General features: G+C 44.7%; 1 protein-coding gene across 2 annotated transcripts in view; it reads right to left on the reverse strand.

Annotated features, from left to right (window-relative positions):
* Window positions 1-18,838, reverse strand: part of BRCA1 (BRCA1 DNA repair associated) — a 353,109-nt gene that overhangs the window by 280,748 nt on the left and 53,523 nt on the right. For both annotated transcript variants that reach the window (XM_077459504.1, XM_077459503.1), the window contains exon 6: window positions 10,794-10,945. In XM_077459504.1, coding sequence (XP_077315630.1) covers window positions 10,794-10,945 — 152 coding nt within the window. The remainder of the gene's footprint in view (window positions 1-10,793; window positions 10,946-18,838) is intronic.

Below are 18,838 nucleotides of genomic sequence, written 5' to 3' on the forward strand. Positions count from 1 at the left end.
TGTACAAGGGCTTACAGTAGAGAACCCTCAATGCAGTTTAACTACTTCAGCCCTGGCCTGGAAGGATTTACCCCCTCCCTAACTAAGCCCTTTTTTGCTAAACGGCATTGCTTAGCTTTAACTGACATTTGCGCAGTCGTGCGATGTTGTACCCAAACAAAATTGACGCTCTTTTTTTCCCCATAAATAGAGCTTTCTTTTGATGGTATTTGATCACATCTGCGTTTTTTTTTTTTTGGCGCTATAAACAAAAGAATGACAATGTTGAAAAAAAAAGCTAGAATAAATATCCCCAAAATATATATATATATATCCAAAAAACAAAATGGGGGATAGATTTATTGCATTTATATTTTTGTCACCCAAATGCATTATTTTACATGTTTCTACATTAAACCTCATTTGCCATGTAGTTGTCCACCCCATTAATTTGTTCAGATCTTCTTGCAAGGTTTCCACATCCTGCGGAGAAGTTATTGCCCTGATTAGCTTAGTATCGTCCGCAAATACAGAGATTGAACTGTTTACCCCATTCTCCAGGTAATTTATGAACAAATTAAATAGGATTGGTACCAGTACAGAACCATGGGGGACTCCACTACCCACCCCAGACCATTCCGGGTACTCCCCATTTAATCGCTACCCTCAGAACTTGCCCTTGTAGCCAGTTTTCAATCCATGTACTCACCCTATGGTCCATGCCAACAGACCTTACTTTTTACAGTAAACGTTTATGGGGAACTGTGTCAAATGCTTTTGCAAAGTCCAGATACACCACTCCTACGGGCCTTCCTTTATCTAGATGGCAGCTCACCTAGTCATAGAAGGTTAATAGATTGGTTTGGCAAGAATGATTCTTCATGAATCCATGCTGATTACTGCTAATGGTACAGTTTTCATTATGAAAATCTTGTATCTAGTCCCTTATCATCCCCTCCGAGAGCTTGCATACTATTGATGTTAGGCTAACTGGTCTGTAATTCCCAGGGATGAACTTTGGCCCTTTTTTTAATATTGGTGCTTCAGTGGCTTTTCTCCAATCAGCTGGTACCATTCCGGTCAATAGACTGTCAGCAAAAATTAGGAAGAGTATCTGGCAATTACTTGACTGAGTTCCCCCAAGTACCCTCGGGTGAAAGCCATCTAGTCCCAGTGATTTATTCATGTTAAGTCTCCCAAGTCTATTTTTAATTCTGTTCTCCGTTAGCCATGAGGGTGCTTCTTGTTACGTAGTTAGTCAGGTTGAAAAAAAGACACAAGTCCATCCAGTTCAACAATATATATATATATATATATATATATATATATATATATATATATATATATATATATATATATAATACCAGCCCATATACCCACAGTTGATCCAGAGGAAGGCAAAAAAAAACAGCAGAGCATGATCCAATTTGCTAAAGCAGGGGAAAAAATTCCTTCCTGATCCCCCGAGAGGCAATCGGATTTTCCCCGGATCAACCTTACCTATAAATGTTAGTACCCAGTTATATTACGTACACTTAGGAAATAATCCAGGCCTTTTTCAAAGCAATCCACTGAGCTGGCCATAACCACCTCTGCAGGGAGTCTATTCCACATTTTCACAGCTCTTACATTACTCTTGTGATGTGTCATGAGGACAAACACTGCAGTTGTGGTTACTGAAGCCCCCAAACTACCTTGTGAAGACTGAGGAGAAGAATGTATTCAATACCTTTGCCATCTCCCCATCCTTTGTAACCAGATGTCCTTCCTAATTCTTTATGGGGCCAATATGGTCTGTCCTCCCTTTTTGTACTGTTTATATACTTAAAGAATTTCTTGGGATATTTTTTTGCTCTCCTCTGCTATGTGTCTTTCGTCTTCTATCTTAGCCGCCCTAATTGCACCCTTACATGTCTTGTTGCATTCTTTGTAAAAAAAAAAAAAAAAAGTCTGAAATGTTGATGATGATCCCTCAGCCTTGTATTTTTTTAAGGCCTTCCCCTTTGCTTTTATATGCATTTTTACATTAGAGTTAAGCAATCCAGGACTTTTGTTCTTTATTCACTCTTTTAAATTTGTTTCCCAATGGAATGCACTGGCTAATGCCCCAAACTGTTCAAAAATGCTCAAACATTCCCATAGACACACTTCTAAACCTTGTGGACAGCCTTCCCAGAAGAGTTGAAGCTGTTATAGCTTCAAAGGGTGGGCCAATTCAATATTGAACCCTACGGACTAACACTGGGATGCCATTAAAGTACATGTGCATGTAAAGGCAGACGGCTCAACAGTTTTGACAATATTGTGTGTGTGTTTGTGTGCGTGTGTTTGTAATTTCGTCCTTCAGTGAAGCATACAGCACGGTTACCAAAAAGATACTTTCCAAAGAAAGAAAGAGACAAAAAAATAGGAGGAGGAGATACATGTACATAAAACTCACCCTCTTCCTCAGAACCAAAGCTATGAATCATGCTTTGGTAATGCACAAGGTCGGTGCACCCTCCTTTCTTCTTTATGACTGTTTTTCCAACATGGATTGCTCTTATGAGGGCAGAAGTGTAAATGAGGCTTATCAGATGCTGAAATAGGTATATATTTAAGGACTATCATCTGCCTAATGGCTCTATGTCCACTGGCAACCCCCCCCCCCCCCCGATTGCCTTTTACCAGTCATTGGAAACATTGAACTCTGTCATGTCCCTGGCAGCCCACCCCCCCCAGTTACAACACACCTAGGGAACACAGTTAACCTCTTGATCGCCCCCTACTGTTAACCCCTTCCCTGTCAGTGTCATTTTTACATTGATCAATGCATTTTTATAGCACTAATCAATGTAATAATGTCACTGGTCCCCAAAAAGCGTAATTAGGGGTCAGATTTGTCCGCCACAATGTCATAGTCCCGCTAAAAATCATAGCTCGCCGCAATTACTAGTAAAAACAATAAAAAATAAAAAGTCCCTAAATCTATCCCATAGTTTGTAGAATCAATAACTTTTGCACCAAAACCAAAAATATGTAGAAGAATCTATATCTGCCTAAAATGATGAAAAATGTTTTTATATATATTTTTGGGATATGTATTATAGCAAAAAGTAAAAAAAAAAGGTTTTATTTATTTTTCAAAATTGTCTTTTTTCTTTTGTTTATAGCGCAAAAAATTAAAACTGCAGAGGTAATCAAATATCACCATAAGAAAGCTCTATTTGTGTGTTAAAATAAAAAAAAAGGATGTCAATTTTGTTTGGATAAAGCATTGTGCGACCACGCAATTGTCAGTTAAAGCGACGCCATGCCGCATCACAAAAAATTGCCTGGTCATTGAGCAGCCAAATCTTCCAGGGCTGAAGTGGTTAAATCAATGTTATCGTGTAGACACAGAGCAACATTCAGCTCGCTCTTCCACTGAAAGTGGCTGCCTAGTTGTGCCCTGATAGTTAAATGAGTTGTGCAAGCGCCATGGATCAAGAGATCTACAAATACCAATTTAGATGTGTGAGCAGGCAGCCAAAGAAAATTAAACTGTCCAGTGAAAAGGAACAGTCTGAGCTGGCACATAGTGAGCTATGTGAGCTCAAATCACAGAAAAAAAATCTACTGCAAGTCTATTTAACCAGTTTATGGACAACATAAGCCATAATAAAAAAAACAAAAAATAAATAAAACGAAAACAAAGGCTTGTCTTTTATTAAACGGCAAGTCCAAACTCTGTCAACCTTACATGTTTTCACGCAGAGATTACATTCTGCTTCTTTATTTTTTTTTCATCCTACTGAGAAATCTGCAGTATTATTTCTTTATTATTAACCACTTCCCACCTGGCCAATGCACATATACGGCCGGGTGGGAGCCGTCTACTTCTGATAGGACGTTCAGGAACGTCCTTCAGAAGGAGCGGGATCGCAGCGGCGCGATCCCGATGTGGTCGTGTCACCAAGACACGACGCATCTCAGATCGGCAGGAGGGCTCTGTGATTGGCCCTCCTGATCACATGACGGCCATGTCCAATCACGGCCGTCATGTGATGTAAATAAACAGCCGGTTGCTAGGCAATCGGCTCCTCCTCTCCTCACACAGAAGTCATTGCTGAGGAGAGCGGAGGACAGCTTTTTAGTCACTGATCACCAGTCTAGTGTAAACACACAACACACCACACAGTATAAACACAATGTCCCCACATATGTCCCCAAAACACACATGTCCCCAAAACATACATGTCCCCAAATAATAAAAACATGTCCCCCACATATGTCCCACTAAAATCACATGTCCCAATGATTATCTGTACACATGTACGTGATCACCTGCACACATATGTACATGATCATTTGCGTACATATGTCCATGATCAAACAAATTATTATACACTTAACGGAATTCTTTTTACCAAAAACATGTAGCAGAATACATTTTGGCTTAAATTTATGACAAAATTAGATTTTATTGATTTCTTTTAACCACTTCAATACAGGGCACTTAAACACCTTCCTGCCCAGACCAATTTTGAGCTTTCAGCGCTGTCGCACTTTGAATGACAATTGCGCGGTCATGCTACACTGTACCCAAATGAAATTTTTATCATTTTTTTCCCACAAATAGAGCTTTCTTTTGGTGGTATTTGATCACCTCTACGGTTTTTATTTTTTGCGCTACAAATAAAAAAATACCGAAAATTTTGAAAAAAAAAATGTTTTTTTTTGTTTCAGTTTCAAAACTTTGTAAATAAGTACGTTTTCTCCTTCACTGATGGGCACTGATGGGGCTACACTGATGGGCACTGATAAGGTGGCACTGATGGGCACCAATGTGGCACCAATGAAGTGGCACTGATAGGCGGCACTGATGGGCGACACGGATGGGCGACACGGATGGGCGACACGGATGGGCGACACGGATGGGCGACACGGACGGACACTGATAGGTGGCACAAATTGGCACTGATAGCTGGCACGGATGGGCGGCACGGATGGGCATGGATAGGCGGCACAGGTGGGCATGGATAGGCGGCACAGGTGGGCATAGATAGGCGGCACAGGTGGGCATAGATAGGCGGCACAGGTGGGCACTAATAGGCGGCACAGGTGGGCACTCATAGGCGGCACAGGTGGGCACTCATAGGCGGCACAGGTGGGCACTCATAGGCGGCACAGGTGGGCACTCATAGGCGGCATCGGTGTTATAGTAATGGATGCCAATCAGTGCCAAACAATAATGCATGCCAATCAGTGATGCCCATTGTGGCCACTGATTGGCATCCATTATGGGCACTGATTGGCACCCATTGTGCTGACTGGCACCCTGGTGGTCTAGGGAGGATTATGGATTTTTATTACCTTTTCCCTGGTGGTCTAGTGGTGTCCCTGGTGGTCCAGTGTGGGCATCCTCGGGGGGGCTGTGCTGATAATCGATCAGCACAGACCCCCCCTGTCAGAGGAGCAGCCGATCGGCTCTCCTCTACTCGCGTCTGACAGACGCAAGTGAGGGAAAGCCGATCACCGGCTCTTCCCATTTACACTGTGATCAGCCGTGATTGGACACGGCTGATCACATGGTAAAGAGTCTCCGTCGGAGACTCTTTACCGAGATCGTAGTTGCCGGGTGTCAGACTGACACCCCGCAACAACGATCGCCGCGATGCGCGCCCCCGGGGGCGCGCAGCGGCTCATAATCCTAATCACGTCATATGACGTCCGGTTAGGATAATGAAACCACTTTGCCGCCGTCAATTTGTAATAGGGCGGGCGGCAAGTGGTTAAAATAGAAAAAAGAAAATATTGTTTTTTTTCCAAAATTCCGCTTTTTTTATGCTTCTATCGCAAAAAATAAAAAAACGGAGTCGTGAATAAATACCACCAAAATAAAGCTCTATTTGTGCGAACAAAATGATAAAAATTTTATTTGGGTACAGTGTAGCATGACCGCGCAATTGTCACTGAAAGCGCTAGAGCGATGAAAGCTGAAAATTGGGCTGGGAAGGAAGGGGGCTAAAGTGCCCTGTATTGAAGTGGTTAAGCAACAGAATCAGAAAAAGAAACATGTATTGTTTCAAATAAAGGGTTCTAAGTAAATTAGACAACTAGACCATGACAACATAGTGGGTGTGTGCATGGATTTCAGTAGCCAACAGTAATACAAAATTGTCAATTCTGTGTTACAGTAAATTTTATTGCATTTATTTAGAATGTTGTAAAGCAAAAGGGATATTAAAAGACCCTGATGGCCTTCCTCAACTAAGTTTGTCTCAGCTGATATCCCTTTGCTTGGCACTGATGCTCATTACCCTTGCTATTTGGAAGAGATGTGCGAAGCAGTTTTCCCTATCCTCCAAATGCTCTCCATTTCTAAATGTACTCTTTAATCCAGACATACCTGATGGACTGTCCTATACAAGGATGCTCCCTTGGACTCGGCCCGGAATTTTTCCATTGCAACATCTCGTACACCCGGCTGCACGCAAACTTATGTCTTTTTCAGATCTGCTAACGAAATATGGACTCCCCTGCCTCCCTTCTATACTCATACATACAATTCAAACACTTCCACTCTAACCCCCCTTCACTCTCCTTGGAGAAACCTACTGATTTTGAAGCTCTGTGCGCCAATGGCCCCTACAAACCCAAACAGATTTCTTCTATACACAAAATTTTGCATAAAACCTCACCTTTAACAGAATCACACATAACTACATGAAAAAATGGTCTCACATATTGCAACGACCAATCTCTCTATTAGACTGGGGGAATATTTGGGAGTCTGCGTCCAAAATTTCACGTTGTGTAGTGCAGAAGGAAACTGCCATTAAGATCTTGTTGTTTTGGTACAAGACCCTGGACTTGCTGCATGCCCGCAACCCAGGCACCTCCAATATTTGCTGGAGATGCAGCGAGTCCATAGGTTCTCATTTTCATATATTTTGAGATTGCCCTCTCATGGGTCCTTATTGGACTAAAATTCAAGATCTTCTACAAACTTTATTATCTACACCCATACCTTTGAATCCCATGCATTTCATTCTAGGCCTCCCTTTCCCGGGAATATCGAATGCATCACGGAAACTTACGTCCTTTATCCTTCTGGCCACTAAGAGAGCTATCCCTAGACATTTGCTCTCCACTTCTCCACCCACATTAAAGAGGAAGTAAACCCCTTCAAACCACTTTGACCTACAGGTAAGCCTAGATTAAGGCTTACCTGTAGGTCCAAGCAATATCTCCTAAACCTATATGGTTTAGGAGATATTTGCCCGAAAATGGGCACCGCTGTCTACGGCGCATGCGCCGTAGACAGCGGCGCGCAGGCGCACTAAATGCGGCAAGTCCAAGAATGGATTTGCCTAATTTGTCGACTCCCGTGCGCATGCGCGGGAGTGACGTCATCGCGGCTTCGCCGAATGGCAGCGGCGTAGCTGCGAGACGCGACTCCCGTGCGCATGCGCGGGAGTGACGTCATCGCGGCTTCGCCGCTGTCATTGGTCGGAGCTGCGAGACGCCACCAGCAAGATGGATGCGGCGGACTACAGGGATCAGCGGCGACTTCGCTGGCTCCTGTGTCAGGTAAGTGACACATAATGAGCTACTATGCGATGCATAGTAGTCCATTATGCTTTACCTTTGCAGGGAAAAAAAGAGGAAGTAAACCCATCAGGGTTTACTTCCTCTTTAAATCACTTTCTTTTCATAATGGCGCATATACATAGGATGGAACACTTGACTGCTAAAATTGAGGACACACTACCCTCCCTTTTATAAAATATGGAAGACATGGGATGACTCTGTATACCCCCTTGAATCTGATAACCCTCAAGCCTCCTGAATTTCCTGGTGCCATCTCCTGATTATGTTGTACCTTGCTTCCTTTTCTCTTTTGTATTGTTATTATTCAAAACTATATATCCTTTTCTCGCTTTGTTTACCATATGATACGGTGTGATAACTATATTTGAATGATTCATTGTTGGAAGATGCTTATTTATGAACATACCTGTATCTACGCTCAGTTTCACGAGTTTATAGCTACATTTCTCTGTACTATCAAAAGAATGGTCAAGCATTCCCATAGACACAGTCCTAACCCTTGTGGACAGCCTTCCCAGAAGACGTGAAGCTGTTATAGCTGCAAAGGGTGGGCCAACTCAATATTGAGCCCTACAGACTAAGACGCCATTTAAGTTCATGTGCATCTAAAAAGGTAGCTGACCATTATATATATATATATATATATATATATATATATATATATATTGTAGGGGTGAAGAGGGAGAGGGGTGAAGAGCTGGCTCAGAGGCAGTCCAGTAAAATAAAATTGTCTTTTATTCAGCAAAACAGCAAAAACAAAACATAAGACCAGACAGACTTGTCTTATCACACGGATGTGCACACAGGTACAGCTCACAGTTCATCAGCCCACAGGCTTAGAGGTAACAGTTCATGGTTCCAAACACAACTAAAGTCTTTTTTGTGGTTTAAGCTCACCCAGCAGGTACACCTTCCAGCAATGGACGTTGTGGCGTGCTGCTGTGTCTCTCTCTCCTACTCAACTCCACACTGACACTTTCAGCACACCTGATAATAAAGCAGGGCTGAAGGGGAAGTACCTGCCTTCTTCAATTAACCCCCTCTTAACCCTGCCCCAGGCTGACCCTCTACAATATATATATTATATATATATATAAAAACACACATTCACACACACGTATACATATGCACACATGTACCCGTTACAAAACTGGGCAGAGGTTACCTAGAAATGCATGTTAATGTGTTCAGTAGAATTAAAGGAGAAGGTAGCTGAAAGGCTAAGTTCATCTTTGTTATTTCAAGTACAGCTTCCCTATGTACCAGTATACCATTAATGTACCTCTGTTGGAAAAAAGGAAAGAGCTGACCCTGTATTTTAGGGTAGGCCTCACCTCAGCCTCCAGTTTCTACTATATAAAATGCCTCCATGACTTCCGGGGGAAACTGTTAGTAGTGTGAGTGAGTACTTCAGCAGCTGTCCTCATTAAAACAAACCCTGCACCTGCCCTTCCCCTCCAGGAGATTGCTCCTGCCCCCCTTTGTTTTTCCATGCGTCTCCAATGCAGCCATTATCAGTGGGCTCCGTTCTTCCTCAGTACACAGCTAGTGTCCTCCCCTGCTGATAGATTTGTTCCTCTCCTTCTCCCTGCACAGATCAATCATTTGGCAGAGTGTGCACGCTGTAGCAGAAGAAACTGAGTGATCACTAAGGATGATCTCTGGCGTGTTCGCACACCCCAGGTGCAGAACCCGCCAGGAAGTCGGCACTGCACTGAGCAAACCACAGGCAGTCATTGTCCCAATGCGCAGCTGCAGAGATTGGGAAATGTCTCACTGTCTGTGATTATCGCAGCGCAGTGCAGTGTCAACTTCCTGGCTCTGCACGTGGGGTGTGCAAACACGCCGGAGCTCATCCTTCGTGATCACATAACAGCCTATGTGGAGCAGAGCTGTAGTATTGGAAACAGGAGAAGTGTGTCCCTGGATGTCTACAAAGCTTGCAGTATGCAATTGGATGGTACAATCTCCTTTAGATCTACTATCATCTATATAGTGCAAGGGCCTGCCTGATTGGATAGATGAGTGTGTTCTAAAGAAGATTGTACAATCATATTGTATAGTGTAAGATCACCTTTATACACCTAAAATGAATTAGTCATGCTTGCGGTGACATTATTTGTTAACGGCACCCCAAACTCAAAAGCACACTCATTTTCCTGTGAGAAAAAAAAAACGTGCAACAAATGTGACAAAGCATGCAGTAACAGACATGCAAACCACAATGCACCAAAATATCCCTACTTTGCCGCATTTGCCCTGCATAGGGCAGCTCCTTGAAATCCATGGGCAGCCCTATGTGTATCACAGGACAAACCTGCCAAAAATTAGAACTCCCACTACACCCACTACACTAGGTTTGAATGGGGCCTAAAAGTGCAATTTTGTGTTTATAGCCCCCTCCCTCAACTGGAGCTGCAATACAAGAACAATGACAGCTGAGTGTGTCTGTCCAACCCCTCAAATGTACTTGTATAAAGTTGGACTTGCAGTCTTATTGTACAAGCTCTGTACAATTTCATTTAGATTTACCAATACACTACATTGTTCAATCTCCGTCAGATCTACCATCAACTATCAGATTGCACAGTAAATGGCCATCTTAAAAAGGGAGAAGTAGAAAGTGTGTGGAAATTAAAAAAAAAAGTGGCCCAGCAATGAGGGAGGTGTGGTCCAGAGAGATAAAAGATAAAGCCTGCCCTATTCTATAATGCAGTAAGACAGCGCATGATGGAAGAAGATGTTTCCTGGATGGTCACATCATGCTAAAGGAAGTCAAGGCTCGGAATTCTTTTTTTTTGAACAGGGGTATAGACTGAAGATTGACCAGGTAAGTGAGAGAAAAGCACATTGGGGCAGTTTAAGCAGAAAGACATCAGAAAAGACTTCTATTTATTATGAGAAGTGAAATTCTGCCTTGAAGTTTTAATGAAAGCTAATTCAAGTCTTGGTCCCAAGCGCCTTAGGCTTGCTATTAGCACAGCTAATAGAAAGGTTCTTGAAGCAGAAAAAAAGCAGGTCTGTACTTCACTTTTAAAGATATGGGCAAGTTTTGCATAAAAATTCAGCTGCCTCATTCTCGGACTCAGATTTTTTTTGGCGTGGCATTTTTTCTGAAAGGTAATGTCTGCCTATGCATATTTTTATAATCTGACTTGCCCAAATTTTATCAGGATTTAATTCAAGGTGGAACTGTATAACACAGACTACAGAAAGCAAAGATTAATATAATAGATTACCAATAGGGCTGTGTGGTCTTCACATTTCCCACCATGTACTGTTCTTTTCCTGGTTCGATACCCTGTGCTTTGCACTACAATTTGTTCCTCCTTCTTCTTGCTCTCTTTACAGGTCATCGAGATATTCTTGGCATGATCCTGACTTGGAAAAACTTAACAAAAGAGACAAAAAAAATAGCCAAGACTAGAAATTAAAAATAAACTATGATAAACCAGAACTCTAAACCATAATACAAATAAAAAAAGCTTTTTACAAAAGAAACACAACTGAGATTTATTGACTTGTCAAGCACACGCTAAAATAATGTCATAAGTCTCAATAGTTATTGATCTGAAAAATAATACAAACACCAATCTACAGGAAAAAAACACCAGCAATCCAATAAGTCCCCAGTGAAGTGTGCTTGCATTGTCATGATGAAATGTCATTGGCACCCCAACACATTAGTCAAATCACCTTCAATGCACTTGCACGGCAACGCTCCACAGCACATGGTTATGCACGATCATGCTTTGTGGTGTCAGAAAAACTACAGAATGTCAATTTTTGTCCTCTTTGTTATACATGGCTAGGTAGGCAAATCACTGATTTAGGCTATACAAAGTCCGTGTAAATAAAACAAGGGCATACAAAGATTTTTTTTTTCTGACATATCGTTTTTCATAAATTGCTGCAACTTTCTATCATTATAGATTATAAGTATAATTAAATAAGTAAACATTAAAGAAAAAGCAGGAAGATTTGGTCACTGGAAAAATCTATTACAAGCCTGAAATAAAGTGGTTGTAAAGACAGAATTTGTTTTACCATAATGCATTCTCTGTATTAAAGCTATGAATGTAACAGTTTTGTAACAACCAGTGAATAACAGGGCATAAGACAATAAACACAGAGAGTGGGTCAACAGTAAAATCAGTCTGCATACTTGTTATAATCACTGTGGAACTTAGAGGGTTAATCCTCTGCCTTGTGTATAAAAAAAAAAAAAAAAAGGCTGCTTCATCCTGTATGCATAGATCCTTCCCTCCTGCATTGTCTATCTGGGGAAGGTCAGAGAACATGGGGCCACACAATGAGGTTGGAGGAAAAGTGGTTGAACCTTAAACTGCGCAAGGGGGGTTTTCACTGTCAGGACAATAAGGATGTGGAACCCTCTTCTACAATTGGTGGTGGCAGCGGAGAGTAATGCCGCGTACACACGGTCAAACTGTTTGACGTACTTAGTCCGTCATACAATCCGACGTACAATCCGGCGTACTTTCCACTGAACGGACTTGACCACACACGGATACCCAAACAGTCCGACGAAAGCTTGCGCGATGACGTGTACAGCACGTACGACGGGACTAGAAATAGGAAGTCCAAGACACAGCAAAGCCCTGTAAATCCTTTCTGGGCATGCGCCATTCTTAGTCCGTCGGACTAGCATACTGACGACCGTATTGTCCGCTGAAACCAAAGTACGACGGACAGATTTTTGGAAAAACCGAAATTCTTAGTACTCCGGACTGCACGCTGAAAAAGTCCGCTGAAGCCCACACACAAGCGGATTGTCCGCTGAAATGTGTTTCAACGGACTAAGTACGTCAAACAGTTCGACCGTGTGTACGCGGCATAAGGATATTTTTAAAAGACTCTTGGATGTGCATCTTAACCACTTAAGGACCGCCTCACGCCTATATACGTTGGCAGAATGGCACAGCTGGGCACAAGCACGTACCTGTACGTTGCTTTTTAAGTGCCCAGCCGTGGGTCGGGAGCGTGCCAGCGGCGGCACACTCCCGACCCGGTCCTGAGCTCCGTGACCGTAGCCGTGGGGCCAGCAGACCCGATACACCTCTGGTGTCCCGCGATCCGTCACAGAGCTGAAGAACGAGGAGAGGTCTGTGAAAACAAACCTCTCCCCGTGCTTCCTACTGTGGCTGTCACCGATCGTCTGTTCCCTTTTATAGGGAAAAACGATCAGTGACGTCACATGCCAGGCCACGCCCCCTACAATAAAAAAAACACATAATGTCACACATAGCACCTACACTGCCCCCTAGTGGTTAACTCCTTCACTGCCAGTGTCATTTACACAGGAATCAGTACATTTAAATAGCATTGATTGCTTTATAAATGACAATGGTCCCAAAAATGTGTCAAAAATGTCCAATATGTCCGCCATAATGTCGCAGTCACAATAAAAAATAAAAAAAATAAAAACAAAGAATCGCTGATCCTCGCCATTACTAGTAAAAAAAAAATAATAATAATTTATAAAAATGCTATAAAACTATCCCCTATTTTATAAACACTATAACTTTTGCGTAAACCAATCAATACATAATTTAGAATATGTATCAGCCTAAACTGAGGGGAAAAAATTGGGGTTTTTTTTTATACATTTTTTGGGGATATTTATTATAGCAAACGGTAAAAAAATTGAATTTTTTTCAAAATTGTCGCTCTATTTTTGTTTATAGCGCAAAAAATAAAAACCGCAGAGGTGATCAAATACCACCAAAAGAAAGCGCTATTTGTGGGGAAAAAAGGACGCCAATTTTGTGTTGGATCCACGTCGCAAGACCGCGCAATTGTCAGTTAAAGCGACGCAGCGCAAAAAGGGGCTTTGTCCTTTGGCTGCAAATTGGTCCGGGGCTTAAGTGGTTAAAGAACACAACATACAGGGATATGGGAAGTATAGACACTGGCACACGTGCACCTACACAGGCTGAACTGGATAGACTATTGTGTTTATTCAACCTTACCGACTATGTAACTATTGTACAGGACACCAAGGTTGGGTCCTGGACGGGTTCTATGTGGCGCCTATATTCGGGATGTGGTCCCTTTAAGGGAATTATGGTAGGCCTCAGGGGGTCACCCAAAAATGGGTGACAGATTCCGGGTGTAGTTTCCGGGAGATGACTGATTCGCGGTCCTCTCTATATTTTAAGAGAGGTAGTTGGGACCCGGAATTTGGGAGGCTCTAAACTGACATTTGGGTGGGAAAGAGCCTCCCTCCCTGACCACAGGGGGTTAATGACCTCCAGGAAGACAGACAGCCTATAAAGACAGGAAGTAGACAGAGAGGTGTGGTGAGGAGGAGAAGGAGATGAACACCTGTCTGAGGAGCTGTCTGGCTGTGTTGTTATATTTGCTGTTTTGGAGGCTGCAAAAAGATCTCTGCAAGGACTCTTTTTGGTGAAGACCTATCTACAGAACTGTAGGTGCTTTTCTTTTTGTATTATTTTGTGCTGAAGACAAGCGGACTTTAATTTACGTTTTTTATGCTGGAGAAAAGCTTTATTTTTTGATTTATTCATAAATAAATATATTTTGGTTTCACCTGACAACGGTTTATGCACTTAATCCTGCGGAGCTAGTATCCCCAAACTTCACAACTGGTGTTTTGGATGCTGGCAAAAGTGCATTTGCAGCCGCAAAAAACGATTAAAAACTGACATTTAAAAGAGACTGTGTACAAATTGCATGTCTTGGGTGAAGCCAGCCCAGACGCTGCAAGCGGCAGGCAAAGACATGGAGGAGGTCATCAGGGCTTTGGCACAAACCACCGTGACCCAGCAGCAAGCCTCAGCAGACGCAAACCGTCGCAATGAGGAAGCGATGGCTCAGCAGCAGCAGGCCCTGGCACAGGCCATAGCTGCACAACAGGAAAGCACACGGATGCTAGCCGCCCAGTTTACTGCGCAGCAGGAGTCCACTCAAGCACAGGTGGCTGCCTTGCAGGAGACAGTACAGCGGCTGGCTCAGGGACGTGAACAAGTGGCTGTTGCCGTTGGCAACCAGGTGTCTGTGAGGGCCAGCCATTTTTTACAAAAATTAACGCCCAGCAATGATGTAGAGGCCTTTCTCACCACCTTTGAGAGGATAGCGGAGAGAGAGGGGTGGCCCCGTGACCAATGGGCTGGCATTATCTCCCCTTTCCTCACCGGTGACCCGCAAAAGGCCTATTTTGACCTCCCAGCAGAACATATCAGCGACTATGAGCGTCTGAAGGCAGAGATCCTGGCCCGCCTAGGAGTGACCACAGCTGTCCGGGCTCAGAGGGTGCATCGCTTGCGGTACAAGCCTGACCGACCACCCAGGTCGCAAATGCATGAACTGGTTCAGCTGGTTAAAAAATGGCTGCAGCCAGAAAAACTGTCAGGCCCACAGATGGTGGAACGAATAGACTGATGGACTGGTACCTGCGGTCCCTGCCAGATGACCAGATGACCTACAGCGATGGGTAAGCCATGGAGACCCCGCAACCGCTGACCAGCTGGTGGAGTTGGTGGAAAGTTACACTGTGGTGGAGGACCTGCTTGGGCCTGCCAGGCGTAGGGAACCCACACCAAGGGCAACCAGACCAGCCATAGCGCCTAGGAGAGAAGCCCTGCCAGACGCTGGGATCCGCAGAACCGCATCATCTGCTACAGAACCTCAAAGGGTGGTTCCTGTCCCAAGAACAGGAGACCTACAGTGTTGGCGATGTCGGTCCTGGGGACATACCCGGGCGCAATGCCCACTTCAGGAGGAGCCTATGGACTGCGGAATTGGTTGGAGAAGCTCCTTCTACGTGCAAAGAGTCTGCACCACTCACCTGGATCCAATCGCAGGACAGTTCGAGTGTGAAGTGTGGGTGAACCACCTTCCTGCCAGGGCGCTACTGGACTCTGGTAGCATGGTAACATTGGTACATGCCAGGGTGATTGGGAGACTTGGCCCTGTAAGGAAAACCCTACGGGTAGTGTGCATCCATGGGGACACCAAGGAATACCCCATGGTTTCAGTGACTGTGTCCTATGGCCATATCTCAGTGACCCAAGAGGTCGGGGTAGTGAGAAGTCTAATACATGACATTATAGTGGGGCGGGACTGTCCACTATTTTTCGAACTGTGGAGCCAGGTACAGATGGGGCTGCCAGGACAGCCAGGAAAGTCCGAGGAACATGGGCCTGAAACCCCCACAACCCACCCCACTGATACAGAGATACCCATTATTGATAAAGATACTGTAGAGAATATTAAGTTGAAGGATGTGTCGGTTTCAGATTGCAAAACAGAGTTAAACTCTGAGGGGGGGGGAAGTCTTCCCGTTACAGGTTATGCTGGGGGAGGATGACGAGGAGCTCTCCCCATTGCAGTCTCCGGTTGAGGAAAGTGAAGGGGAAACATCCTCAAGGCCAGTACACCCAGATCTAGATGTACCCAGGGGTGCGTTTGGCACCGCCCAGCTGCGGGATCCTACCTTAGTCAATGCCCGAGAGCAGGTTTCTGTTGTGGATGGGGTCTCATAAATGCCAGGAGCAGATCAGGTTTCCTCATTTTGCCTTAAAGGGGGACTTGCTTTATCGAGTGGCTGAAAGCCGTGGAGAAACTATAGAGCAGTTGCTGGTTCCCCAACCGTATAGGCGGATGCTACTCGATCTAGCCCACAACGACACACTGGGAGGACACTTGGGGGCAGAGAAAACAGAGGCCAGGATAACTGACCGGTTTTACTGGCCAGGGGTGAAAGTTGAGGTTAAAAGATATTGTGCATCTTGTCCCGTTTGCCAGTTAACTGCCCCAGTGCCCCACTATAGAAGCCCTCTGGTACCCTTGCCAATTATTGAGGTTCCATTTGAGCGGATCGCTATGGATCTCGTGGGACCCCTGGTAAAATCGGCAAGAGGGCACCAGTATATATTAGTCATCCTAGACTATGCAACCAGGTACCCAGAACCAGTTCCTTTGAGGAAAACTTCCTCTAAAGCCATTGCCCGAGAACTATTTCAAATGTTTTCGCGAACTGGTTTTCCCAAAGAGATATTAACGGACCAGGGCACCCCTTTTATGTCAAAGGTGATGGCGGACTTGTGCAAACTGTTCCAAATTAAGCAGTTACGGACGTCCATCTATCACTCGCAGACTGATGGCCTAGTGGAGAGGTTTAATAAAACTTTGAAGACCATGCTAAAAAGAGTCGTCCAGAAGGATGGGAAGGATTGGGATATGTTACTCCCTGCCCTTTTGTTTGCCATCCGGGAGGTTCCACAAGCATCCACGGGCTTCTCCCCATTTGAGCTAGTGTATGGGCGACGGCCGCGGGGATTGCTGGATCTGGTAAAGGAAACATGGGAAAGTGAGTCCTCACCACACAAAACCATAGTGGAGCATATCTCTCAAATGCGAGAGAGGGTGGCTAAAGGTGATGCCGCTGGTGAGGGAGCACATGCAGAGGGCTCAGGAAGCCCAAAGAAGGGTGTCTGCGAAAGTCAGACAGTTTCAAGTAGGAGACCGGGTGGCTGTCCTAATACCCACAGTGGAGAGCAAGTTCTTGGCCAAGTAGCAAGGTCCATTCGAGTGGAAAAAGTGGGGGAGGTAAACTACAAGGTACACCAGCCAGGGAAAAGGAAACCATACCAGATCTACCACGTGAATTTGTTGAAACCCTGGAGAGACAGAGACCAGGTATCCGCGGTGGTAGCGGTACAGTCAGGAGATCATGCAGGGATCAACCTGGTTCAGGTGGCTACTACCTTAACTAGACCCCAAACCCAGCAAGCAAAAGAATTTCTTCAAAGAAATAGGGACATGTTTTCAGGGTTGCCAGGACTCACCAATGTCATCGAGCACGACATTGTAACTGACCCCAAGGTAAAAGTGCAGTTAAAGCCTTACCGTATCCCAGAAGCTCATAGAGTGGCAGTGTCTGAAGAGGTGAAAAGAATGCTCGAGCTTGATGTCATTGAGGAATCGCAGAGCGAGTGGTCGAGTCCAATCGTGTTGGTACCCAAACCCAACGGCACTCTTCGCTTCTGTAATGATTTTAGAAAACTGAATGAAATCTCCAAGTTTGATGCTTATCCCATGCCACGGGTAGATGAGCTCATTGAGAGGTTGGGGCCTGCCAGGTATATTACCACGCTGGACCTCACGAAAGGGTACTGGCAGATTCCCCTGACCAAGGAAGCTAGGGAAAAAACGGCCTTCTCTACCCCGGAAGGCCACTTCCAGTACAAACGAAAACCGTTTGGTTTACACTCTGCCCCTGCTACGTTCCAAAGGGCCATGGACAAAACTTTGCGTCCACATCTTCGGTACGCTTCGGTTTATTTGGATGACATCGTCATCTTCAGCCCTGATTGGGAGTCACATCTTCCCCAAGTTCAGGCAGTTGTAGACTCCCTGAGAAGAGCAGGATTCACCATAAACCCAGAAAAATGTGCAGTTGGGGTGGAGGAAGCCAAGTACCCAGGGTACATTGTGGGTAGAGGGTTGGTAAAGCCCCAAATGAGCAAGGTGAAAGCCATACAGGACTGGCCCCCGTTCCCTAACCAAGAAGCGGGTCAGAGCGTTTTTGGGCATAATTGGCTACTACCGGAGGTTTATACCCAACTTTGCCACCATTGCTGCTCCCTTGACTGACCTGACCAAAGGCAGAAAGTCAGTGATGATAAAATGGAATAATGATGCCGAAAAAGCTTTTCAGAAGCTTAAGACGGCATTGTGCCAGGATCCGGTGCTTGTTGCTCCAGACTTTAATAAGGATTTTGTAGTACAGACAGACGCTTCAAATGAGGGGTTAGGAGCAGTCCTGTCGCAGATAATCAACGGGGAAGAGCACCCTGTAGTTTTCCTAAGTAGAAAGCTGACGGCAGCAGAGAAAAACTACGCGGTGGTAGAGCGGGAGTGTCTTGCCATTAAGTGGGCCTTGGACTCCTTGCGGTATTTCCTCCTAGGCAGAAGGTTTCGCCTGGTATCCGACCACGCCCTGCTGACCTGGATGAGGCAAAATAAACACACGAATGCCTGAGTAACGAGGTGGTTCCTGTCTCTCCAGGAGTTCAATTTTGTGGTGGAGCACAGACCTGGGAGACTACATCAGAATGCTGATGCCCTCTCCCGGATCCACTGTATGGTATCAAATGGTGCCTCCAACACCTCCGCGTTGAGGCAGAGGGGGGGGGGATATGTACAGGACACCAAGGTTGGGTCCTGGACGGGTTCTATGTGGCGCCTATATTCGGGATGTGTTCCCTTTAAGGGAATTATGGTAGGCCTCAGGGGGTCA

The sequence above is a fragment of the Lithobates pipiens genome, unplaced genomic scaffold (genome assembly GCF_037356315.1).
Source record: "Lithobates pipiens isolate NorthernLeopardFrog02 unplaced genomic scaffold, aLitPip1_a1.2 Scaffold_28, whole genome shotgun sequence".
Classification (NCBI taxonomy): domain Eukaryota; kingdom Metazoa; phylum Chordata; class Amphibia; order Anura; family Ranidae; genus Lithobates; species Lithobates pipiens.